General features: G+C 38.1%; 1 protein-coding gene across 3 annotated transcripts in view; it reads left to right on the top strand.

Moving 5' to 3' along the window:
* The window catches only part of PLEKHB2 (pleckstrin homology domain containing B2), a 50,869-nt gene extending 25,283 nt beyond the window's left edge, over positions 1-25,586 (top strand). For 2 of the 3 annotated variants that reach the window (XM_044242735.1, XM_044242736.1), the window contains 4 exons: positions 5,962-6,001; positions 7,249-7,338; positions 18,111-18,216; positions 22,849-25,586. In XM_044242735.1, coding sequence (XP_044098670.1) covers positions 5,962-6,001; positions 7,249-7,338; positions 18,111-18,216; positions 22,849-22,985 — 373 coding nt within the window. In that variant the 3' untranslated portion in view covers positions 22,986-25,586. The remainder of the gene's footprint in view (positions 1-5,961; positions 6,002-7,248; positions 7,339-18,110; positions 18,217-22,848) is intronic. The other variant, XM_044242734.1, reaches the window with a different exon arrangement.
* The last annotated feature ends 1,670 nt before the right edge of the window (positions 25,587-27,256 follow it).

Below are 27,256 nucleotides of genomic sequence, written 5' to 3'. Positions count from 1 at the left end.
GAAATGGTGTGGCAAATATACTGTAAAGGAAAAATAAAAAGGAAAATGTAAGCCTCAGAAAAAGCTCCTCATCTATAGGAAAATAAAACCCACAAAACAATTGAATTTTCCAAGAATACTTTCCTGGCTACCATATTTAAAATTATAAACCCCCCCTTACATCATACACATATACACATATACTTACAACCTAACTAGCTATTTGTTTATCCTGTTAGTCTCTTTTTGTTAGAATATAAACTGCCTGAGAGAGGGAATTTATGTTTCTTCTGTGCCTTTTTGCGTCTGAGTAGCCAAGAAGGTCTGTCATGGGGCATATCTCCCATTCATTTTATAATCTTAAGGGGTGCAAATCTCCCTTCTCTGGGGTACAAGCCCAACTAAAAAATGAATTATTGGCATGAAGGAAAGACCTGGGAATACTCTCAGGGAAAGTCGGGTGAAAAGATTAAACAATTTAGAGAAAAGAGCAGAATTATGTTAGAAGGACTTAAAGAGTTTATCAGGAAGGTTATTGATGTCTGGAAAGTACAGAACCCAAGAAGGTAGTTAGAAATTCAGTGCAAGAAAAACTTGCTGAAATAGTAGAACTGAATTAGACCATAAGAGACTCTCCTACCTGACAGTATTAAATCCATATACAGTATATAAACAATCCAATAGGATACCCTTTAGCAAAATGAATGGCAATAGTAAGCCGCTTATAAATCTCTTGAGGGAATTTTGCAACTTAACTGCATTTATTAGAAAACCAGAATGTTTGAAAATAGCTTAGTTTGAAAATAACTTCGCAAAGCTTTTAACTCAAAGAGGTAGTAAAATGACTATCCTTCTAGATAGATAGATTCTAGATAGATAGATTCTAGATACAGAATCATTAAGAAAGGTGAGGGGCTGAGGGAGGGAGAACAGAAAATTTGCGAGATTTAAGATTTAGGTATCTATTTTTTGTGACCATAAATGGGCAGTTAGTAGGAATAGAATGTGTTACAGCTTTTTCCCAGGGTCGTTTGGCAGTGCCCACTGAAATATGTTTATAGTTCTTGACCTAGAAGTTTCACTCTTCTGGAATTTGTCCTATAGAAATGTTTACATAAGGGTGCAAAGGTAATAAGGATGTTAACAGTAGCATAGTTTTCATGTGGGATGAGTCCACAACTAACATATTCAGCAGTGACAGGCTGGAAGCTTTCCCACCAAGATCAGGAATAAGACAAGGATTACTCCACTCTTACTATTTCTGTTCTACTACACTTTGGTTTTAACCAAATTAGTTAGGCAAGGAAGGAAAATAAAAGGCATCTAAATTAGAAAGGAAGAACTAAAATTATCTCTGTTATGGATGATTTGATCTTCTATATAGAAAACCCTAAAGAGGGATGCCTGTGTGACTCAGTCAGTTAAGCATCTGCTTTCGGCTCCAGTCATGATCCCAGGGTCCTGAGATTGAGTCCCACATCAGGCTCCTTGCTCAGTGGGCAGCCTGCTTCTCCCTCTGCCTGCTGTTCCCTCTGCTTGTGCTCATGCTTTCTCTCTCTCTGACAAATAAATAAAATCTTAAAGACTCCACCAAAAAATTGTTAGACTTAATAATTGAGTTCAGTGAAATTCTAGGATATAAACCCATCATACAAACATCAGTTGCACTTCTTTATACTATCTGAAACTATCTGAAAAAGAAAATCTTATTTGTAATAGCACTAAAAATAATAAAATGCTTAAGAATGAACTAAATGAAGGAGATGAAAGATCTGTATGCTGAAAATTACAAGACATTGATGAAAGAAATTGAAGATGACACAGACAAATGGAAAGATATCCTGTGTTCATGGATTGGAAGAATTAATATCATTAGAATGTTCTTATTACCCAAAACCATCTGTAAATTCATTGTAGTTACTATCAGTTTCATTGACATTTTTCAAGTACAAATAACAATCCTAAAATTTAAGGGGAACCACAAAAGACTTTGAATAGCCAAAGAAAGAACAAACCTGGACACATCATAATTCCTGATTTCAGACTATTACAGAACTATAGTAATCAAAACAATGTGGTATTGGCATAAACATAGACACATAGACCAATGGAATAGAGCCCAGAAATAAACGCATATATATATAGTCAATAACATATGTTTTTTAAAGTTTATTTATTATTTATTTAAGTAATTTCTACACTTAGTGAGTGTGTGGCTCAAACTCAGGACCCTGAGATCAAGAGTCCTGTGTTCTTCTGACTGAGCCACTCAGCTGTATGGTCAATAATTTTTGATGGAGGAACAAAGAATGCTCAATGGGGAAAGGACAGTTTTTCTTCAGTAAATGGTGCTGGGAGGACCGGATAATCCTATGTAAAAGAATGAAATGGGAATGCTATCATAGACCACTCACACAGGTTAATTCAAAATGGATTAAAAACTTAAATATAAGACCTTAAACTGTTAAATTACTAGAAGAAAAAAGGGAAAAAGCTCCTTGTCTTTTTTTTTTTTTTAAATTAACGTATCAGTTTTTGTAAGTTAACGTATCAGTAAGTTAACGTATCAGTTTGTAAGTTAACATATCAGTTTCAGGCTTACAATACAGTGATCCAGCAATTCTGTCCATTACAGGGTGTTCATTGTGATAAGTTGTACTCTTAGTCCTCTTCACCAATATAACCTGTCCCTGCCACTCACCTCCTCTCTAGCAGCCATCCATTTATTCTCCATAGTTGAGACTCTGCTTTTTGGTTTGTGTTTGTCTTTCTGTCTCTCTTTTTTCCTTTATTCATTTCTTTTGTTTCTCAAATTCCACAAATGAGTGAAATCATATGATATTTGTCTTTCTCTGACTGGCTTATTTCGATTAGCATAATACTCTCTAGCTCCATTCATATTGTTGTAAATGGCAAGATCCCATTCTTCTTTGTGGCTAAATATTATTCCATTGTGTGTGTACATGTGTATATATGTGTGTGTATATACATATGAGTCTGTATACACACATACATGTATATATGCATACACATACACACATGTGTACATATATGCATACATACACACACACACCACTTCTTTATCCATTAATCTATTGATGGACACTTGTGCTGCTGTTTGACCACTGTAAATAATGCTGCAGTAAACACAGGGGTGCATGTATCTCTTCAAATTAGTGTTTTCATATTCTTTGGGTAAGTATTCAGTAGTACAATTGCTGGATCATAGGGTAGTTCCATTTTTAGTTTTTTGAGGAACTTCCATACTGTTTACCATAGTGGCTGCACCATTTGCATTCCCACCTACAGTGCAAGGAAGGTTCCTTTTCCTCCACATCTTTGTTAACACTTGTTTGATGTGTTGTTGATTTTAGTTATTCTGACAGGTGTGAGGTGATACCTCATTGTAGTTTTGATTTGCATTTCCGTGATGAAGAATGATGTTGAACATCTTTTCATGTGTCTGTTGGCCATCTGGATTTCTCCTTGGAGAAATGTTTGTTCATGTCTTCTTCCCTATTTTAATTGGATTATTTGCTTTTTGGGTGTTGAGTTTTATTAAGTTCTTTATATATTTTGGATACTAACCTTTATCAGATATGCCATTTGCAAATATCTTCTCCCATTCAGTAGGTTACCTTTTAGTTTTGTTGGTTGTTTCCTTTGTTGTGGGGAAGCTTTTTACTTTGATGTAGTCCCAACTGTTTATTTTTACTTTTGTTTCCCCTGCCTCAGGAGATATATCAAGAAAGAAGTTGCTGTGGCTGATGTCAGAGAAATTACTGCTTGTGTTCTAGGATTTTTTGGTTTTAGGTCACATGTTTAGGTCCTTAATCCATTTTGAGTTTATTTTTATTTATGGTGTAAGAAAATGGTAGTTTTGGGGAAAAAGTTCTTTAACATTGGTCTTGGCAGTGATTTTTTGTTTGTTTGTTTTTAGATGGAACACCAAAAGCACAAACAGCAAAGGCCAAAGTAAACACATGGGACCTCATCAAATTCTAAAGCTTCTGCACAGCAAAGAAACAATCAGAAAAATGAAAAGGCATCCTATGGAATGGGAGGAAAAAATATATTTTTAGTATTTTATATATCAGTGACAGAGCATAGGTGGTAGGGAGGGGCAGAGGGAGAGGGAGAACCAGACTCCCCGCTGAGAAGGGAGCCTGACAGGGCTCAACTCTAGGACCCTTCAATCATTACGTGAACTAACTGAGCCACCCAGTCAGTGGCTGGGTGACTGAGCCACCAGTCAGGAGAAAATATTTGTAAACCTTCTACATGATAAGGGCTTAGTATCCAAAATATATAAGGAGATTGTATAGCTTCATAGCAGAAAAACCCTACAGTTTTATTTTAAAATGGGCAAAGGACTTGAATACATATTTTTCCAAATATATACAAATGGCCAAAAGGAAAAGATGCTCAGCATCACTAATCACCAGGGATGCAGATCAAAATCATAATGAGATTACCTCACACCTCCTAGAATGGCTGTTAACAAAAGGACAAAAGATAAGCATTGGTGAGGATGTAGAGATAAGGGAATCTGGTGTATTGTTGGCAGGAATGTAAATTGGTACAAGCTACTATGGATATGTTATGGTGATTCCTCAAAAAACTAAATGTAGAACCACCATTTAATCTAGCAGTCCCTCTTTGGATATGTCTTGAAGGAAACGAAATCATTATCTTGAAGAGATATTTGCACCTACGTGTTCAATGCAGCATTATTCACAGTATCCAAAACATGAAACAACCTAAGCAGTTGTTGATGGGTGAAAGGACAAAGAAAATGTGACACACACACACACAGACACAGAATTCAGTCATGAAAAAAAGAAGGACATCCTCCCCCCTTTTTTTGTTTTAGAGATTTTATTTATTTATTTGACAGAGAGATGCTAAGTAGGCAGAGAGGCAGGTAGAGAGAGGAAGGGAAGCAGGCTCCCTGCTGAGCAGAGAGCCTGATGCGGGCCTCGATTCCAGGACCCTGAGATCATGACCTGAGCTGAAGGCAGAGGCTTTAACCCACTGAGCCACCCAGGCACCTCAAAATCCTCCCTTTTGCAACATCTTGGGTGGACCTTGAGGGCATTTTGCTAAGTGAAGTAAGTCAAACAGAGAAATATTTTATGTTCTCATTTACTGGTAGAATCTTAAAAAGTCAGATTCCTAGAAATAGTGGAATGAATGGTCAGGGGATATTAGATGTTGGTTGAAGGGTACAAACTTTCAACTATGTGATGAAAAAGTTTTGGGCATCTAATTATATAGTATGGTGATTATAAAAAATACTTTATTATATACTTGAACAAGTTACAAAGTAGATTTAAAATGTTATCACCAGAAAAAATAGAAAAGCAGCTATGTGAGGGAGTGACGGTGTTAATCTTAACTGTGGTAATCATTTATATATATATATATATATATATATATATATATATATATAATTTTGTGGTAATCATTTTGATATATATATATATACACACACAAATATATATATATTCAGATCACCACATTATTTATATACCTTAAACTTACATGACATGTGCCAGTTTCTCAAGCAGGCATTATTTTCAATCACAGAAAACCTGACAATCTAAATCTCACATCATGGAACATTATGTAGCCATTAAAAAACAGATGCACATCTGTGTGTGACATGAATTGATAAAGCAAATTGCAGTATAGTAAGCATGGTGCATTTTTATATTTACTAAAGAGTAAAGCAAAAACTGTGTAGTAATAGGGCATGCTTTAAATATATAGTATATGTACCATAGATAAATATTTTTTGCATATTATGTATTTCTTGTGCATGTTTGAAATGCTTTGATTGAGTGGGGTCTTGGGGTAAGGACTGAAGACCTATTCTTGAAACAAGCTTTTCCAGAAATTTTTATGCCAACACAGGTTTGAGAATCCTTGAAATAGATATTGGATTGCCTTGAATAAAACATCCCTTTTTCTTTTCTTCAGGGCCTGGAAATTTACACTCCAGGATTCCAGAACAAATACAGTAAGTTGCTAATGGCAGTCACCAGTAACATTTTTACCTAGTTTGCTGTAACAAATGGGGGGGTAGGGGGTTAGGAAAGGGGAATGGAGATGGGTGTCTTGGCCATCCAGCGATGGCTGAGTAGACATAGCTGGGTGGGGCACCTTTCACTGGTAATGAGAGCAAGCTAGATTTTGTCAAACCTTTTAAGCAGGAAGGGCCCCTCTTAATATAGGCAGCACTGGTTCCAGTGTTACCTTCCAGAAATGTCTGTATCTCAGAAAATTTTGCAGCACTTTGAGTTCTGTGATTTACAGGGATGGCTCAAAAGGCATAACATCTCAGCCTTGTGAAACAAGCATTTTTGGGACTTGGACTTAATTCCAGTTCTGCTTCTGAGGTTGCTGAAACAGTTAAACCCCATTTATAGGTGTTCATAATGCCATGCTTGTTTCTGTCAGAGAATCAAGGCAACAACTTTGCACTCAACATCTGCCCTCAGCACTTTTATTCTTTAGACAGGGTTTTATTTTTTCTTTTATCTCTTTAGGAGGAAAAGAAGAAGGTAGATGAAACTTTTAAAAGATAATTTGTACAGGTGGGAAAAGAAAGTAAAAAAGACTGAATATCCAAATGACTTTGTTTCCTATTCCTGTTAGTCTAAGACATTTCTTCCTCTTAAGGCTACTGTGCAACTTCAGTTACCTTTTCTTTCATAAAAATCTTCTTTTTGGCTGAAATTAGTATTAATGATCCATATAGTTGGGAGTAAGATCCTAGATGATTCTTTGTATGGAGTTTTTTTTTAATGAGAGCATTGATTTTTCTCTTCCCTTGGGAAGTAATTTAACGGAGGATTTTTTTTTAATGCAAAAACCAGGCTGTGTGTAGAACAACATCTGACTGCTACATTTCAGACTGTAGGATTTTTATTTAACAAAAGGGTTGTTGAGAGTGGTACAACATTTTTGAAAAGGCCTGGGTGATGTGAGTCTCTCTGGTCTCTTTGGGGTGAGGGCTCTGTTCTTGTCACCTGCAGATTGGTGAAGAGGACCTCCTCCTCCCAAATTCGAAGGACACTTAGAGGGCAGGCTTGAAAGGGAATGGTAGGGAGATACTCCTGTTTACTACTTCTCACAGAACTGTTTTATTTGCTGTTCTGATTTTTAAGAATTTGCTAGGTAAAAAGGATATATATACATAGAATCCCAAGAGCCTGCAGTTGCTTTGTGACAGCTCTCTTTCATTCTCTCTCTCTCCTCTCATAGGCTTATGTTGGTTCAGATGTCCTGTATGATGAAACAGCTGTGGCTTCTTCCCCACCTCCTTACACAGCCTATGCCGCACCAACCCTGGAGGTAGGGAGTGAATCGTGGCATTTCAGAATCCAAGTGAAGGGAAGTTGGGGGTCTCTGTGCTACTCTCCTTTTTAAGAAATAAAAAAGAAACTTGAGCCACTATTAGAGAAATTAGAAATGTACTCAGCCCTTTTCTTCTTTAAACTTAAAAAAAAAAAAACAAACAGATTATTGTGACGCCTGGGTGGCTCAGTGGGTTAAGCCACTGCCTTCGGCTCAGGTTATGATCCCAGGGTCCTGGGATTGAGTCCCGCATCGGGCTCCTTGCTCAGCAGGGAACCTGTTTCTCTCGCTGCCTCTGCCTGCGTCTCTGCCTGCTTGTGTGTACTCTCTTGCTCTCTCTCTCTGGCAAATAAATAAAATCTTTAAAAAAAAAAACAACGAAAAAAGCCAGATTATTGTTTTCTTTCATAAAATTTACAATCTTTATATTCACATTTTGTTTTAAAGATAGACCTGAAAATGATTCATGTTAATGACCGTTTGGTAATATGATATTGATGATTTATGATTTATACTTAATGAATTAATAAATGAGAATTCAAATACTTGAATTCTTTTTATAATCAGGAAAAAAAGCTTCTTTTATTTTGAAAAAACAAAACCTTTAAAAAAAAAAATCACATAATAAATACCTTGGGAGTATCTCCTAGGTAGAAGTGCCAAGTGTTCATTGCTACATATAGAAGTCTCTGTTTGTGGGAGGTACTTCTGTTTTGTTTCAACTTTTAATTTTGTATAATTATAGATTTATAGGAAGTTGCAAAAATAATATGTAGAGATCTCATGTATTCTTCACCCAGGTCCCCTCTAGTTGTTACATGTAGATAAAGTCAAAACCAGGAATTTAAAATTGGCACAGTGTTTATTATGCCTGGTTTTGTGTCATTTTATTGTATATGTAGATTTGTATAATCAGATCCTCAATCATGATACGATGCTGTTCACAAAATCTTCCTTCTACACTCTTACATAGTCACATTTTCCTTCTTCTTTCCTAACTCCTGTCAGCCACTGATTTGTTCTGTTTATATAATTTTGTCTTTTCTGCAGTGTTACATAAATTGAGTCATTCAGCATGTTATCTTTTTTTTTTTTTTGTATTTTTCACTTAGTACAGTGCCCTTGAGAGCCATCCAGATTGTTGCACGTGTACCCTATTAAGTATTGAGGGGCATTGTGCTCTCTTTGGCAGCACATATACTAAAAATGTATTGAGGGGCATTTATCTGTTGGGGTTGTTTCAGAGTTCTGTTACCAGTAAACCCCCCGTGAAGACTCATCATTTACAGGTTTTTGTACAAACATAAGGTTTTATTTCTCTGGAAAAAAGTGCTCCAAAGGGGATTTGCTTGATCTGTTGTATGGTGAATATATGGTTAGTTTTTTAGAAAGCTAGCAAACTACTTTCCAGAATGACTCTACCATTTAACTGAGGAGTAATCCAGTTTCTCTGCATCCTTCCCAGTGTTAAGTGTTGTCATTGTTTTTTTTTTTAATTTTAGCCATTCTAATAGGTGTATAATGATATTTCATTCTGATCTTAATTTGTGTTTCCCTAATAGTTGGTAATGTTGCCATTTTTTATGTTCTTATTTGCCATCATATATCCTGTTCAGTAAAATGTCACCTCATGTCTTTTACTTGCTCAATAGCATGTAGACATCTTAACAGTGCCTTTCACAATTTTAATTTTCATGCAGTCCCAATTTCTCAATTTTTATGGTTCATGGTTTTGATGTCATGTTTGACATTTTACCAGACCAGGTTTCCTAAGGTTTTCTCATATGCTATTTTCTGAAAGTTTTATAGTCCCAGGATTTGCACTTAAGTGTTTTCCATTGTGAGTTGATTTTTTAGGTTAAGTTAAGGTTAGGTTAAGTTAAGGTTCATTTTTTTAATATGGATGTCTGATTATTGCACTATAATTTGTTGAAAAGACTTGTAGTCCTTCCTGGAATTGCTTTTGTATCTCTGTTAAAAATCAGAGATTTGTGTTTGTCTGTTTCTCAGTTCTTTGCTCAGTCCCATTGATCTAAGTGTTTTTCTTCCTCTAACACAACACAGACTTGATTACTGTAGCTGTATAAAAAGAGTCTTGAGATTGGATAGACTGATCCTCCACTTTATTCTTCCTTTTCAGAATTCCCTTAACTGTTCTGGTTACATTCCTTTTCATATGAAGTGTGTAAATCTATAGCAAAGTCTTGATAGGTTTTGGTAGAAATTGTTTTGAACTTAGGTATCCAGTTTATTGGGGGAGAATTGACATCTTTATTATGTTGAGTTTGCCAATCAATGAATGCATAAAATCTCCAGTGAAACAGTCTGAGCCAGAAGATTTCTTTTTGGGATATTTTTTAATTACAAATTCTAATTTCTTAATAGTTGTGGGAATAAATACTTAATAGTGTTCTCTATTTCATATTGAGTGGGTTGTTGTAATTTGTACTTTTTGAGGAATTGGTCCTGTTCCTTAAATTGTCTAACTTAGGTGTGCAACTCTGTTGTTTATATTTTCTTGGTGGATTAAGTCTATTATAATGTAATGTCTCTTTTTGTTTCTGGTAATATTGTCTGATGTCTGTTCTATTTGATATTGATATAGCCACATCTGTTACTTTTTACTGTTTGTATGGTATCTCTTCCCATCTTTTTTCTTTCAAGTTACAGATATCATTATATTTGAAGTGAGTTTCTCATAGGCAGCATATAATTAGGTCATTTCTACCTGTATATCTGACAAACCTCTACCTTGTAATTAGTATATTTAGACCATTTACATTTAATGTAATTTTTGATATGTTAGGGTTAAATATGTCCTTTTATTTTCTGTTTTCCTTTGGTTATTTTTTTTAAATTTCTCTATGTTCTTTTTCTTAAGCTTTTTGTGAGTTATTTGAACATGTTTTAAAATTGCATTTTTTAAAAAGATTTATTTATTTTAGAGAGGGGAAGAGAGTGTGTGAGTGGGGGAGGGGCAGAGGGAGAGAAGGAATCCAAAGCAGATGCTACAGAGAGCAAAGCTGAGCAAAGCTGGGGCTTGATTGCATGACCCTGACATCATGACCTGTGCCCAAACCAAGAGTTGGATGCTTACTTAACCAACTGAGCCACCCATATGCCTCAAAAATTGCATTTTGATTTATCTGTAATGTTTCTTGATTGTCTCTCTTTGTATTTTTTTTTAGTGGTTGCTCTAGTTATTGTGTTATTCATAAATATATATTTTTCAAAGTTAAGTGTTCACATTCCTTTATATATGAGGACCACATTAGATGGTATTAGAAATTTTGCTTCAGCTGTCAGACTTGTTAGAAATGTCAAGATGTGAAGATATACTTCTGTTCTGACTATATTTTATCTCTTGATATTTCAAGATTCCTATTTTTAATTGTTTACTTTTTGTTTAGTGAACTTCCTTTTGCCATTCCTTAGGACAGATTAGCTGGCAACAAATTCTTAGTTTTCCTTCATCTGAGAATGTCTTGATTTCTTCTCATTTCTGAAGGATATTTTCACTAGTATAGAATTCTGAGTTGTTAGGTCTTTGAACATTTGACAAGTGTGTGGTGTTTCTTTTGGCCTTCATGGTTTCTGAGGACACATCTGCTGTCATTTAAATTTTTTGTTTCCCCCATGTACGTAGTGCTTTGTTTATTTCTAGCTTCTTTCTTTGTCCTTAGATTTTTTTTTTTTAATTTTATTTATTTGATAAAGCGTGAGAGAGAGAGCATGAGAGAGGGGTGAGGATCAGAGGGAGAAACAGACTCCCTACTGAGCAGGTACCTGGATGTGGGACTTGATCCAGGGACTCCGGGATAATGACCTGGACCGAAGGCAGTTGCTTAACCTACTGAGCCACCCAGGCACCTATCTTTGTCCTTAGTTTTGAGAAGTTTGATTATAATGTGTTTTGGTATGGATTTTGAGGTGGGGGGGTTATTTTGTTTGGTTCAGTTTATTGAATATGTAGGTTTATGGTTCTTGCTAAATTTGGGAAAATTTAGGCCATCATTTCTGGAACGTTTTTTTAGTCCCATCCCCTCTCTCTTTTGAAACTGATGACATGGATGTTAGATCCCATATGTCTCAGATTCTTTCATTTTCTTTTCATCAATCTATTTTCTCTCCAATTTATAGTCCTGCTTACTGATTCTTTTTCTCTGTCATCTCTATTGTGTTGTTAAGCTCATTCATTGTATTTTTTAATATAATTTTTTCTAAAATTTTTATTTTTTAAATCTTGAAAATACATGAATATGTGTATAAATCTTTATGTTGTTTTTCCTGAGATTTTCTGTTTCTGTGGAGACTTTTTTTTTTACAGATTTTACTTATTTATTTGACAGAGACACAGTGAGAGAGGGAACACAGGCAGGGGGGAAGGGCAGAGGGAGAAGCAGGCTATCGGATGTTCAGGGAGCCTGATGTGGGGCTTGATCACAGGACCCTGGGATCATGACCTGAGCCAAAGGCAACCAACTGCTTAACAGCTGAGCCACGCAGGCGCCCCTGTGGAGACTTTTAAAAAATGTATTTCAGACATTTTCATAATTGCTTCTTTTTTTTTTTTTTTTTAAAGATTTTATTTATTTATTTGACAGACAGAGATCACAAGCAGGCAGACAGGCAGGCAGAGAGAGGGAGAGGAGGAAGCAGGCTCCCTGCAGAGCAGAGAGCCCGATGCGGGACTCGATCCCAGGACCCTGAGATCATGACCTGAGCCGAAGGCAGCGGCTTAACCCACTGAGCCACCCAGGTGCCCCCCATAATTGCTTCTTGAGATATTTTTATGATAGCTGCTTTAAAAACCTTTCTGGAGGGGCACCTGGGTAGCTCGGTCACCACCTTGTCAGGAGGGTTGGGAATTTAGGCCCTCCTCCAGGTCTCTGCTGACACCAGCCTATGTGGGAATTGGAAGGATCCTCTCTACTGCTTCGCACTAGCTTCCACTGTGATGAGTACTTGCTTGGTCTCATCCCGTGGGTCTGGGAGGGGCATCTGGTTTGTGCTGGACAGAGGTGGGAGTTCTGGCTCTCCATCTGGCAGGGATGAAGTTCTTAGCTCTCTACTTGGTCTTCTCTCACACAACTTGGGATGGGGCATGCGGGAGGTGGTACCTAATTACAGCCTGCCAAACATGGAGGTTTACTCTCTATACTTGGCCTTGCTGGTGGGAGTTGGGGTGGAGCCATAGTTATTTCTGTAGTGTTGGACTGGAGTAGAGCAGTTACTGACTAAAAATGGTCTCTCTTGCCAGATTGCCCCTTTCCTCCCAAGGTTTTTTTGGGTAGAGAGAGCAAGCTTTTTGGGGGGGCCTTTTTGTTTGTATTCATTGGTTCCTTTCTTTCCTTTAGCTACTTGAGGATATAGGAGGCGAACAGGAAACCCAGGGAGCTCACCATCTGGCCTTCTTATGGTTCTGAGGTCCCTAGCCAGTCTGCCATCTTTCAGAGTCCCCTTATGTTTGTTTTAGATATTATGTTCAGGGTTTTCAGTTCTACTTAGGAAGAATAGGGAAAATCTATATCTTTGCTGTCTTCCAGAAGCTTAACTCCCATGTCCTGCTTTTATAAGATGACAGGTTTAAACTATGCAGCTGTTTGTTTGACAGCAGCATCCTGTTCTCCCTTGTGCCATATAATACTTATCACATGACAACAGTAATGGTAGTTATCTGTAAGCATATCTGTCTTCTCCTGCTGCCCTGCTGACCCCCCAACCTGTGAGCTCGTAAAGAAGGCTGGGCTTTTTGTCTCCATATTTCCCAGAATATACTAGTCATTCACTTAATCAGTGAAGGTGGGTCCGTTGCCTATTTCTCACAATGCTCATTCATAGATCTGTGCTGCTGGAAGACTGCCAGTCACCTGCTGAGGTTTCAGACGTTATGGTTTTCCCACCCACAAAATTCCTGGTCCTTTATTTTCTTCCTGGAATTGCTGTGGGGGCTTCTGCTGCTAGGATGGCTTCCTTACCTCTCTTAGCCTTCACAGAATTGAAGTGAGTTAGGGCCTTACTTGGGATTAGGCTTTGGCTTAAGGGAATGTTGGACTGGTTTGATTTTTCTATCTAGACTACTCAGATTTTCTCTGCATTAGCTATATGGCTTTTTTTTTTTTTTTTTTTAGGAGGCTATTAACTATTAACTTTTTATTTAATTTATTTTTTTCCTTTTTTTTAAATTTTAAATTTTAAATTTTTATTTTATTTTTTATAAACATACAATGTATTTTTATCCCCAGGGGTACAGGTCTGTGAATCACCAGGTTTACACACTTCACAGCACTCACCATAGCACATACGCCCTCCCCAATGTCCATAACCCCACCCCTCTTCTCCCCACCCCCGTTCCCCCAGCAACCCTCAGTTTGTTTTATGAGATTAAGAGTCACTTATGGTTTGTCTCCCTCCCAATCCCATCTTGTTTCATTTATTCTTCTCCTACCCCCTTAACCCCTATGTTGCATCATCACTTCCTCATATCAGGGAGATCATATGATAGTTGTCTTTCTCTGCTTGACTTATTTTGCTAAGCATGATACCCTCTAGTTCCATCCACGTTGTCGCAAATGGCAAGATTTCGTTTCTTTTGATGGCTGCATAGTATTCCATTGTGTATATATACCACATCTTCTTTATCCATTCATCTGTTGATGGACATCTAGGTTCTTTCCATAGTTTGGCTATGGTAGACATTGCTGCTATAAACATTTGGGTGCACGTGCCCCTTTGGATCACTACATTTGTATCTTTAGGGTAAATACCCAGTAGTGCAATTGCTGGGTCGTAGGGTAGTTCTATTTTCAACATTTTGAGGAACCTCCATGCTATTTTCCAGAGTGGTTGCACCAGCTTGCATTCCCACCAACAGTGTAGGAGGGTTCCCCTTTCTCCACATCCTCGCCAGCATCTCTCATTTCCTGACTTGTTGATATTAGCCATTCTGACTGGTGTGAGGTGATATCTCACTGTGGTTTTGGTTTGTATTTCCCTGATGCTGAGTGATGTGGAGCACTTTTTCATGTGTCTGTTGGCCATCTGGATGTCTTCTTTGCAGAAATGTCTGTTCATGTTTTCTGCCCATTTCTTGATTGGATTATTTGTTCTTTGGGTGTTGAGTTTGCTAAGTTCTTTATAGATTTTGGACACTAGCCCTTTATCTGATAAGAGAGCCAGAAATAGACCCTCAACTCTATGGTCAACTAATCTTCGACAAAGCAGGAAAGAATGTCCAATGGAAAAAAGACAGCCTCTTCAATAAATGGTGTTGGGAAAATTGGATGGCCACATGTTGAAAAATGAAATTGGACCATTTCCTTATACCACAATGAAAATAGACTCAAAATGGATAAATGACCTCAATGTGAGAAAGGAATCCATCAAAATCCTTGAGGAGAACAGAGGCAGCAACCTTTTTGACCTCAGCCGCAGCACCATCTTCCTAGGAACATCACCAAAGGCAAGGGAAGCAAGGGCAAAAATGAACTATTGGGATTTCATCAAGATCAAAAGCTTTTGCACAGCAAAGGAAACAGTCAACAAAACCAAAAGACAACTGACAGAATGGGAGAAGATATTTGCAAATGACATATGGCTGTTTTGCTTTATCATTTGTATGTTCACTGGAGTAGCACTTTTAAAGATTGCGGGGCTGGGGACAGAGGCAGAGGGAGAGAGAATCTCAAGCAAACTCTGCACCAAGCATGGAGCCCAATGTAAGGCTCTATCTCATGACCCTGAGGTCATGTCCTGATGTCAGAGTTGGGTGCCTAACCAACTGAGCCATCCAGGCACCCCCCAAGTAGCACTTTTAATTTCCTTCAAGAACTTTTCTTCTTCATTCACAACTTGACTAACTGCATGGTACAAGAGGCTCAGTTTTTGGCCTGTCTTGGTTTTCTACATGCCTTCCTCGCTAAGCTTAATCATTCCTAGGTTCTGATTTAGAGAGAGAGACATACGACTCTTCTTTCACTTGACCACTTACAAACCATTGTAGGTTTTTTAACTTATTTTTTAATTTTTTTAAGATTTTACTATTTATTTATTTGACAGAGAGAACAAATAAGCAGGGGAGCAGCAGAGGAAGAGGGAGAAATAGGCTTCCTGCTTAGCAGGGAGCCTGATGGAGGGTTTTGGTCCCAGGACCCTGGGATCATGAACTGCATCAAAGACGGTTGCTTCACTGAGCCAACCCAGTGTAGGGTTATTAATTGGCCTTATTTCAATATTGTTGTGTCTGAGGAAATAGGAGGGCCTGAGAGGGAAAGAGAACTAGTAGTTGGTGGAGCAGTCAGAACGTATAAGACTTATTAAGTTTGCCCATTTTATGGGTGTGGCTTGTGGCACCCCAAAATAATAGTAACATCAAAGATCACTGATGACAGATTACTGTAACAAATATAATAATAATGAAAAAGTTTGGAATTTTGTGAGAATTTACAAAATGTGACACAGAGACATGAAGTGAGCAAATGCTGTTGGAAAAATGGTGCTGGTAGACTTTCTCAATGTAGGGTTGCCACAAATCTTTCAATGTGTAAAAACACAGTATCTGCAAAGTGCAGTAAAGCAAAGCACAATAAAATGAGGTATGACTGTATATCTTTTTGAGTCAGGGTTTTCATTTTCTTCTGATAAATACCCCAAAGTGGAATTGTTGGGTCGTATGATAGTTCTGTTTTTAATTTTTTGAGGAACCTCCATACTGTTGGCGATAGTGGCTGCACTAATTTACATTTCTGCCAGCAGTGCACAGGGTTTCCTTTTTTCCATATTCTCACCACCACTTGTTATTTGTTTTTTGTTTGTTTTGTTTTTTGATACTAGCTCTTCTAACAAATGTAAGGTGATTCCTCATTGTGGTTTTGATTTGCATTTCCCTTATGATGAGTGATGTTAGCCATTCTTACATATGTCTATTGGCCATCTGTCTGTGGAAAATGTCCATTGAGATTCTCTGCCCATTTTTTAATTAGTTTTACTTTTGTTATTGAATTGTATAAATTTCTTTTTTGTATGTTTTTTGTATTAATCCCTTATCAGATACGTGGTTTGCAAATATTTTCTTCCATTTAGTAGGTTGCCTTTTCATTTTCTTGACCATTTCCTTTGCTGTGAAGAAAGTTTTTATTTTTTATTAATTATGTATTTATTTATTTGGGGGGACACGGAGAGGGAGAGAGAGAATCTTAAGCAGGCTCCACACCCTGTGCAGAGCCTGACAAAGGGCTTGATCTCATGACCCTGAGAATTATGACCTGAGCCAAAATACAGAGTCAAGGGCCCCAGAAACTTTTTAGTTTATTACAGTCCCAGTTGTTTATTTTTGTTTTGGTGTCAAATCCAAAATATTGCTGAGACCTATGCCAGGTGGCTTACTATGTTTTTCTACTAGAGTTTTTTGGTTTCAGGTCTTATGTTCAAGTCTTTTAATCTGCTTGAGTTGATTTTGTGTATGATATAAGATAGTGGTTTAGTTTCAGTCTGTACATGTGGCTGTCCAGTTTTTCAAACACCATTTATTGAAGAGACTGTCCTTTCCCCATAGCATATTCATGTTTCATTTGTCATAAATTAATTGACCATATATGTGTGGGTTTGTTTCTGGCCTCTCTTTTCTGTTCCATTGATCTCTGTGTTTTTATGCCAATATCACACTGTTTTGGTTACTGTAGCTTTGTCCTATAGTTTGAAATTGGGGCATGTGATGCCTCCTGCTTTGTTGTTTTTTCTCTTAGGATTGCTTTGGCTGTTGGGGTCTTTTGTGGTTCCTTACAAACTGTAGAATTTTCATTCTGTTTCTGGGGGTAAAATCCCATTGGAATTCTGATAGGGATTGCATTGAACCTGTAGATTGTTCTGGATAGTATGGCTATTTTAACTATTCTTACAGTCCATGAGCACAGAATATTTTTCATTTATTTGTGTTTCCTTCAGGGTTTTTTTTTTTTTTTTTTTTTCCCTTCCCTTCAGTGTCTTAGGACTCAGTGTATAGATCTTTCTCTTGGGTTAAATTTATTCCTAGGTTTTTTGTTTCTGATGTATTTGTAAATGGGATAGTTTTCTTTTTTTTTTTTTTTAAAGATTTTATTTATTTATTTGAGAGAGAGAGACAGTGAGAGAGAGCATGAGCGAGGAGAAGGTCAGAGAGCGAAGCAGACTCCCCATGGAGCTGGGAGCCTGATGTGGGACTCGATCCCGGGACTCCAGGATCACGCCCTGAGCCGGAGGCAGTCGTCCAACCAACTGCGCCACCCAGGCGTCCCAATGGGATAGTTTTCTTAATTTGTCATTCTGATAGTTATTAGTGTGTGGGAACACAAAAGATTAGTATATGTTGATTTTGTATCCTATAACTTTACTGAATTCCTTTTTTTAGTTCTAACAGTTTTTTTGGTAATTTTCTTTAGAGTTTTCTAGGTATAATATCATATTATCTGCAAATAGTGACAGTTTTACTATTCCTTCTTAATTACTATTACTATTACTTCTCAATTTATTTGCCTTTCATTTCTTTTTCTGGCCAGGACTTTGATTATCATGTTGAGTAAAAGTAGTAAGAGTGGTTAACTTATTGTCTTGTTCCTTATCTTAGAGGAAAGCTTTTAACTTTTCACTGTTGAATATGATGTCAGCTGTGGGCTTGTCATATATGGCCTTTATTAAGTTGAGGTACATTCCCTCTCCACCCACTTTGCTGAGAATTTTTATTATAAATTGATGCTGAATTTCAAAAGTATGATGAGCCTGTTTCTTTTCAACAGACATATGGCTATGGTCCATACAGTGGTGCATACCCTCCAGGAACTCAAGTTGTCTATGCTGCAAACGGGCAGGCTTATGCTGTACCCTACCAGTACCCATATGCAGGTAACTCATGCCTACCTTTTACTTCTTATATCTCTGTTTAGTGGGTAGATGAGTCCTGAAGGATTTCTGTTTCTCAGTTTAAGGATAAGTGAGCTATGCTTCTGGTATAGATCTGCTATGTGTTTTAAAAAAATTATGTATTTTTATACTACCTCAGAAAGTTAGAATATGCTTTTTAAAAACTTCACTATTGGATCTAGTTTTGTTCCCAAGGAGAGAATTTGTAGTTACTGGTATTCACTTGTATTAAAGAGCAACCAAACTAAGAGGCCAGTTTTAAGTGATAACTTCTCTTATTTTTCTCTTCTGGTTACATCCTTCAAAAATTAACACTAGTAGGTGATACTCCCTTTTGCAGGTGAAGTAAAGGCCTGGAAGGTACTTCTATTTATTCTGGGCTTTTGATGCACGTTTTCCATTTTTCACCTTTCACTGAGAAAGATTGTAGATATGAGTAACTAACCTGTGTAGGTAGTATCAAGTCCTGTGTGCAGTTTTGACAGTGGGAGGTCTAAGGTAGAGGTGTTGGAGAATACTGGCCGTGAGGCTGGAGTCTGCAGTCAGGACGAGGAGGCAGAGAGCCATGTGACTGATGTAATGAAGAGCAAGTGTCACCCAGATGCTGGGAGAGCAAGAGAAGTCTGGAAAGGATAGGTTGCAGTAGACATGGCATGTCAGATCAACATATAAGACAATGAGCTGGTAAATAGCCTAGAACAAGAGCCCAGAGCTCAGAGAGATACAGGAAATCTGAGGGTGTTGTGAGCAAACCTAGTTCTATGTCTTAACACAGAAGCAGTGGAAGGAGACTCTGTTATCAGAAAGGTAAGTAAGTGGTTACTGATGCTAATGCCACAGAGTTGCCCAGAAGTCACCAGCCCCATTTCAAAGTGTCCTTTTACTTGTTGGTGGTTACTTTGGTTTCTCATATTTTAGCGCCTAATATGAGAGTTTCTCTAGTCATCTCTTTCTAAAGTCTGATGCAGTTCACTCAGCTAGCATCGAGTATGAGGGATTCTTCTTGCTTGACTTTTTCATGTAAAATTGAAAATGAATAAAATGCTGATGCTAAAAAATGAAGTATTTTTGGTCCTGTGATCTTAGCACAACTGTTTTTTGAATTACCTTCCCCATATAAAATGAATTTTTCATCTTTGCAGTCTTATATTACTTTTTGCATTTTTTTTCTCATTTTAAAATTCTATATATTTTGTCTAGAGTGCTGCATAATCTCCATAAGTATTTTAATGACAGCATATTATCATATTGGGTGATTCATTATTTGAATCTTCTAGTATTGGTTGTTTACTTTCTTTTTTTTCCTGTTTGCAATTATAGATAACTACTTTCAACATCTGGTGATTTTCTTTTTCATTCCTGTTAAATCTGTTTTAGAATATATTTATATTTATATTTAGAATGTATTTATATTTAGAATATATTAAGTTCAAATGTCAGAGGGCATAGGCATTTATATTTCTTTTGATACCATATCTATAAAAGTTCTCAAACATGCAAAAGTAGGGATAGTACTTTAATGAACTGTCATTTGTCCATTCCCAGCTTCAGTTACCACATCGTACCTAACTTTGTTTCACCTCCATCTCCTTTCCTCATCTCTGGATTGTTTTGAGGGAAATTTGGACTTTACATCATTTCTTCTGACAGTATGACAATAAATCTTTTTTTTTTTTTTAAAGATTTTATTTATTTATTTGACAGAGAGAGACCACAAGTAGGCAGAGAGGCAGGCAGAGAGAGAGAGGAGGAAGCAGGCTCCCTGCTGAGCAGAGAGCGTGATGCGGGACTTGATCCCAGGACCCTGAGATCATGACCTGAGCCAAAGGCAGCGGCTTAACCCACTGAGCAACCCAGGCGCCCGACAGTAAATCTTGATACCAGTTACCCAGTTGATTCTCAGAACAGTTTGCAAGTTTCCAGTACCACTAGGAGTTTATGAAACACTGGTTTCTCAGTTGTACTGAAAGAGTTCCTATAGTTGTTAGCTCTGAAAGTTTTGATAGCCTTCTTAGGTCTAAAGTGAACTGTCAAGTTGGAAGATAAACATGGTATAATTGTTTATAAATTTAATTTCTTTGCCCATTTACCTTGGAGTTGGTGGTGGGTTTTTAAGCCCTAGCCTAACCAAGTCATGAAAGCCAGCCTCTTTCTTACTCAGTTGCAGACTTCCAGACTGGGGTAATCTCAGCTGTTTCTTACTGTTCAGAAGAGCTAAAGTTTTGTGGAAGTACTTGAGAAGGGAATTTATATAAATCAGTTCTATCTTTGCTATTCACTTGCTTCATAGGAAAACAAAGAGCACTCTCATGTGGGCATCCTTAAGATACTTGCTGCAAAGGGCAGAGTTAAGTAGGTCGTCATTCAGCATTAGCACTGTGACCAGCTAGCAGGTGTGCTTGCTCTGGAGGGGCCGAGTTGGTTTTCTGGTCATCCCATAGTAGCACTGTGCTGATAAGAAGACAAGAGCTCCTCAGCTCTTCTAGATACCTCAGTCCTTTGCCATCTTCATGACATACTGCCTTCCATTGTTCATAGGCATCATCCTCATCATGCATAGAGCAGGTTAAAGGCCTTCTCTGCCCCCTCCCCCAACCCCAGCCCCGTTTTTTTTTTTTTTTAAGATTTTACTTTTAATCTCCACACCCAACATGGGACTCGAAGTTAAGACCCCAAGACCAAGAGTCACATGCTCTCCTGACTGAGCCATTCAGGTACCCCAGGATCTTCTCTGTAATATGATTGGAGCTAGTGGTCAGTCAGCCAATTTAAAAAGTGCAAAGGGTGCTGTGTACATACTGTAAGTGTTCTCTTGTAATTTACCCACATTAGTGGACAGTTGTTCAGCTGTCTTTTGATATAGGCTCTAGGTCTTTGCTTTGAGTTGGCTCCTTTGACTGGGGTTTTCTGTCTTACAAAGATTGTACTCATGACACGTTATTGCACTGTAGTTTCCCTTGGCAAGTACAAACGACAAATTCAGATTTTGTGATTCTTCTATAATTTACTCAGTTCCTTGCTTTGATAGTAATTTGTAAATGTTACCTGCCTTTATTTAGTCTTCCCTAAAGTATCTACTTTAGTTATGTGGGGAAACAATATCTGCTTGTTTCACATTCACATTTTGACCAGTTATGTAAATCTTAGTTAAGTTAGGTAATTACAATAACTACAACTTAGAAATGTCCCCACTGACTTGGATTAGGAGTTCCCTCCTTGGAGCAGAGGTGAGCAGAAGCTGCAGGAGAGGGCTCTCCTGGTCATGTGATATAGGTGTCTCTTGGTATGAACTACTGAGGGGAATGCAGATTTAGATGGTCGAAGGGATCTTTTAATTTAAGTCGGCTTCCTAGTTTCTACTATCCTACATTTCATAGTTACAGTTCCCTAATTGAAAACTTTTAACTACAAGGCTGTGAAAGGAAATATTATGGTTCACCAGTTTTGAGATTTAAACATTATGTAAAAGACTTCCAGTGCTGTTACCTATACTTGATCAGCCCTAGGTTTATAATGGTCTCATTGTACTACCCTGTGGCTTTGCGTTTTTTCTCTCCTATCTTTCTCCATCTCTCTGAGGCATTAGTGGTTATGAGTGCACACTTGTAGCTCAAGTGCCTGGGTTTGTGAGCCTTTACTGCCTTTAAGCCCTGTGTGCCTCACTTTTGCCCATCGGTAAAATGAGGATAATAATAAACTCAATTCACAAGGTTGTTGTGAGGATTAAGTGAGTCAGTACATGTAAATGCTTGTAGGACTGTAAATGCTTAGAGTGATAAGCCTTTATTCTGCTGTTGGTTTTCATCTCCATGTATACATTACTGTTGGATTAGTGTCTAGCTCCCCTAGGGCTGAATTGTTAAGGAAACAGTGGGTCAGGGAAGAAAATGAATGTTATTTATATTTGAGTAATTTTAAAGCTAATTAGCTGTTGTGAAGTACAGAAGATGTACCCTTTGTTCAGTGATACATTTCCAGTTGTAAATTTTAATCACGCAAATTAAATACTAAATGTGTTTAAAGTTTGCTTTTTAAAAGTTTTCCCTCTAATGTAAGTATTTTCCCCCGTAAGGACATGATTAAAAATGAAGAATGAATTATATTAGCAGATTTAAGGTTTAATTTAAAAATGGTTTGCATGAATATCAAGAAACTGATTAGCTTTCAAATGGGTTTTACATTTTTAACTTTAGGTGCAGAGTCTTGGCTCTCCCCTTGTCTGTAGGCTCTGTGTATCTTCCATGCTGTTCCCCCATCTACCTGTCATACTAATGAGCATGATGTGGAAGGCAGAAGTGGACATTGGAACCTAGAACTTACAGCTTCATTAAGGTCCTGCTATTTGAAGTGGTTGGGGCTTTGGATCTTGGAAAGTTGAGCATCTTAATTTCCTTTTAGTGTAGTCTTAGAAACTTGTCATCTGAGCGTTTGGTGAAGGAGAGCTGGCTAGTACCCACTCAGCCACCCTACATACCTCTAGAGGAAGACAGCACCATAAGGGAGGGATGCATATGCACGGAGATGTGGCCTTTACCATTTTCAGGACACGCTTTTTGAAGGAATGTTGGACTTAAACTGCTCCTGACAATGTCTACTTTTTTACTTCCTTTTTAGGACTTTATGGACAACAGCCTACCAACCAAGTCATCATTCGGGAGCGGTATCGAGATAGCGACAGTGATCTGGCACTGGGCATGCTGGCTGGAGCTGCCACGGGCATGGCCTTAGGGTCTCTGTTCTGGGTCTTCTAGAATCCTTCAGATCTGGATGTGCCTAGCTTCTGATGCCCTATGTTCAATACTATAATTTGCAGGGTGTTCTGTTGGTGATAAATGTTTTTAATAATAGTTAGAATAGTTCTTTTGAAACTGGTGACATCATAGTCATAACTAATCCATCTACTGTAGAGAAGACTTCTGACTTCTGTTTAGCTAAAACATGGACTCTGGGTTACTGGCTCATTCCAGAAATTTCTTTGTAGAACTCTCAGAATACTTTATTTGACCATACTTGTTTTGAAAGGCATTTTCTTTTCAGTTAGGTGTAATGCTTAAGGGACAATTTACTTTAGTATTATGTTAATAGTCTGATGGTGTATGAGTGAGTTATGTGGCAAGGAGAACTGCAGCTTCTTTCTGTTTAACATCAAACTTTCAAGCCTCAGATCAGAACTGGCTGCATGTAACTTCAGGAATTGTGGACTGGTAAGTTCTCAGGAACTTCGCTGAGGCAGTGGGGTTGGTATTCCCATGATGTGGGTCCAGTTACTGCTCAGGATGATGGGGAAAGGGCAGCCCTCCCTCTCCCCTTCCCCCCTTTAAAATGATTCTTCATTTTATTCTTTGTTTTCTTGGTAGTAATACTTGGAAAATATCCCACATTAGGAATTGACTTGAGCCTTAAAGTTTTAGGGCTTTATCCTTGAAAACTTGAAGAAGGCAAAATAGTTACAAGTATGTGGAGGTAGGTTTGTTATTCAGAGACATTATGTTTTTAGTGTCTGTTTTGAGTATTTTTATTGCCACCTCAGCCTACTTATAGCTTATTTTTCTACCTGTTAAGAAAGTGCTATTAAAAGAATGATGAGGAAAATGGAATGAGAGCCATAGTTACAGTGTTACTGTGTCAGGCCTCCAGAGATTGCACTGTGTAGGGGATGCTCTTTTCTGTCCTTCTAAAGGCTGTTAAAGAGCAGGTGTCCTGTTTTGTGCAGGACTGGGGCATTGTGGCTGTCCCCCAAGCACTGGGGTGCATGGAGCCCTTGTGGTGGCATAGTGAGGGCTCTTGGGACCTTGGCTGTGGGGAAGACTCAGGTTATAGATGGCAAATGAGGCCTAAGGACTTGAATGGCTTGGTGTCAAGATATTCTTCAACCTGACCAGGTTGCCAGCTTTGTTTTTATTCCTGACTCAGAGAAGCTTAAACATTTAATTTTGAGTCCCAGCTATGTGTAAAGCTCACAAAACCCCAAATCCTGCATTTCTGTTATTTATGTAAATTTTTAAAGTGCCTAATTAGTGCAGTTTTCTGTCCTGCATGCTTTAAAAAATGTACTTCTACCAAGGCAGTTTAGCACAGTAATAGTCCCTGTCCTTGCACTCCATGTAGCCATGCTTCCACAGAATATGCTCCTAGTAACACAAAATATTTTTATTTTCTATGGCCAGTTACATACATAGCTCATTTGTTTTATTGGTCAACTGATTCTCTGAGCAGACTTAAATAGATTTCCATTTGAAACCATCTGCCAAGCGACCTTTCCTGGACAGTTGTGGTGAACCTACTGCCACTGTAGAGTCTGTATCTAGCTGAAAGGCGGTACGCTTGACTGTCACCGCTTTGGATATTTGGGATGGTGGAAAATTGCCAGATGTGTGACAACGCTGGTTTTGATGGTTAAAAATGTTGCTTCTATGATTTTACATCCTATATAGTAAGAATGGCTTTGTTGAGATTGTAGTCATTACTAGAGCTGGATGCTTTACTAATAAAATATTAAACAGTTTTTAATGTTGCATTGGGGTATTAATTTTGAACATGGATTTAGTCTGTGTTACATGGAAACACAGACTACTGAGTTATATCACTGAAATGCCCAGGAAGCAGAGTCCCCCCACTGACAGAAAGGGAGGTGTGAATTGAAGCTTGGGCACATGTTGTGCACCCTGTTGGCCGACCCGATTGGGTAGACATAGTTGAGCCTGGAAATTCACTGTTGCTGGTGACTTGATGCTGACATGAAATGCATAGTAGTTATAAAGATAGGCTGAGATACTTCATTTCCCTGGTCCAGCTTCTGAAGAGGTTTATTTTATGATCACTTCAATTTAGGTAATCCTAAATCAATGAGTTAGATGAGGTAGAAGGAACTTGTTCAGGTGTTAGTAAGCATTTCACTTTCATTATGTACTTCTATATAATGGACCCGAAAGAAGTTGGCCACTGACATTGCACATTTGCCAGTCTGATTTTTCTTTTAATTCCTGGAGTGTACTTCAGGTCTTGGTAAAGAGAAGGGAGAGACCAGTGGCTGTGTTTCAGATGATCATCCCGAAACAGGCCAGTCCAGGCCCCAAGACCTGGATCATAAGATGTTCTATGGTTGAGATGAATGGCCCAAGTTTATTTTCTACCTCAGTTATGATCCTGTTTCATTTTTCTCTCTCCTTCACAAGTTTATATAGACACAGGCATGGAATGCAGTTCCATTATTCCCCCCAGAACTGATCTATTTTCTGACTGCTTCCCTGTCTTTCGTAGTCTCTTGAGTCCACAGAACCTGCTTTTCCGTATATATGCAAATTGTATGTTTATAAGTGAAAATGTTAGTTCATTAAATGATTAACTATAAAGCATGTTTCATTGTGACTTTTTTTTTTTAATTATTTAAACTAAAAAATAAAACCCAGCTTACCCCATTTCTCCCACCACCCTCCCCTGACTTCTGGCAACCACCAGTCCTCTTTTTTTTTTAGGTTATTTTACAGTAACACATTGTTAGCTATTTCTACTGCATCATGGGCAATAAGAATGGCACTTACTGAGAATTCCCTAAGTGCTGGGGAATGTGTTACCACATCAGAAAACAATGAGTCATTAAATTCTTACAGTGACTCTGTAAGGCAGGTATCATCCAGGATAGACTGGATTCATCCTGGCTGATTTCATCTAGCATAGCCTGAATGAAACTGGGGCTCAGAAGTTAAATACTTTCCTCAGGAGCACACAGGTAGTAAGTGAAATGGGTTTGTATCTGATACTAAAGCACATTCTTTTTCTCTCTACCATGTGCATATATATAAGGTATAATTTCCACATGAACATATAGATGGCATGAAGAAGTAGAAAACTAATGGTATCATAATCGTCAACCAGATCTACTTGGCAGTGTGGGTTCAGTAAGTTCTCCAATATTTTGGGTGCATGATTTTGTGGTGTTTGTTGTTTTTAAAAAATTACATTTTCGGGGCACCTGGGTGCCTCAGTAGGTTAAAACCTCTGCCTTCGGCTTGGGTCATGATCTCAGGGTCCTGGGATCGAGGCCTGCATCGGGCTCTCTGCTCGGCGGGGAGCCTGCTTCCTCCTCTCTCTCTCTCTGCCTGCCTGCATACCTGTGATCTCTGTCAAATAAATAAAAATCTTTAAAAAAAATTTAAAAACATGAATTTTACATTTCTTTAGATCCTGAATTACCTTGGTTTCCTATGGGCTAGTTTTTCTGTTTACCTAGTGCAGAATTTGATTAAATGGTGATGTGTGATTGCATGTTACAGTTTAAGATGAGGAGTCTCATACCAGAAGCCCTGGATCTCTTGGTTTCATCTCTTTAGAAAAGAATCATCCAGAATTTTGCCTGGAGACAATTTCTAGATGTGGAGGAGAGTAGACACTCCATACACAGACTGTAGCCCTTTCCCCTTTTCAACCTGACTTTGTCCCCATCTACTGCCAGGCTGAACCCTGCTGCCTCCAGCTCTTTTAATAGGCTATACGTATGCATAGCTCCAGAAGTTTTTTAAAAATGAGATTCATGGGGTGTCTGGGTGACTCAGTGGGTTAAAGCCTCTGCCTTCAGTTCGGGTCATGATCCCAGGATCCTGGGATCGAGCCCCACATCGGGCTCTCTGCTCAGCAGGGAGCCTGCTTTCTCCTCTCTCTCTCTGCCTGCCTCTCTGCCTACTGGTGATCTCTGTCTGTCAAGTAAATAAATAAAGTCTTTAAAAAAAAAAACGAGATTCATTAAGGGGTTTTCCACCTGCCCAATTCCTCCCCCGTCTTTGCTTAACTACTACCACTACTGATTTATCCTTTATGAGATCCTACATGCATATATAAGCTAATACAAATATATTTTTCTCTCCTTTTTACACAAAGGGTGGTGTATACACCCGTGGTACTTAGACTTTTTAGACTCAGAATCCTTTTACGCTGTTAAATTTTTGGAGGCCTCCAAAGGGCTTTTTATTTTTTATTTTATTTATTTTTTAAAAAATTATTTATTTATTTGAAAGCATGAATGAGA

This window comes from Neovison vison, chromosome 3 (genome assembly GCF_020171115.1).
Source record: "Neovison vison isolate M4711 chromosome 3, ASM_NN_V1, whole genome shotgun sequence".
NCBI classification, from domain to species: domain Eukaryota; kingdom Metazoa; phylum Chordata; class Mammalia; order Carnivora; family Mustelidae; genus Neogale; species Neogale vison.
Note: the sequence above shows the minus strand (reverse complement) of the source record. Positions and strands in the feature narration are given on the sequence as shown.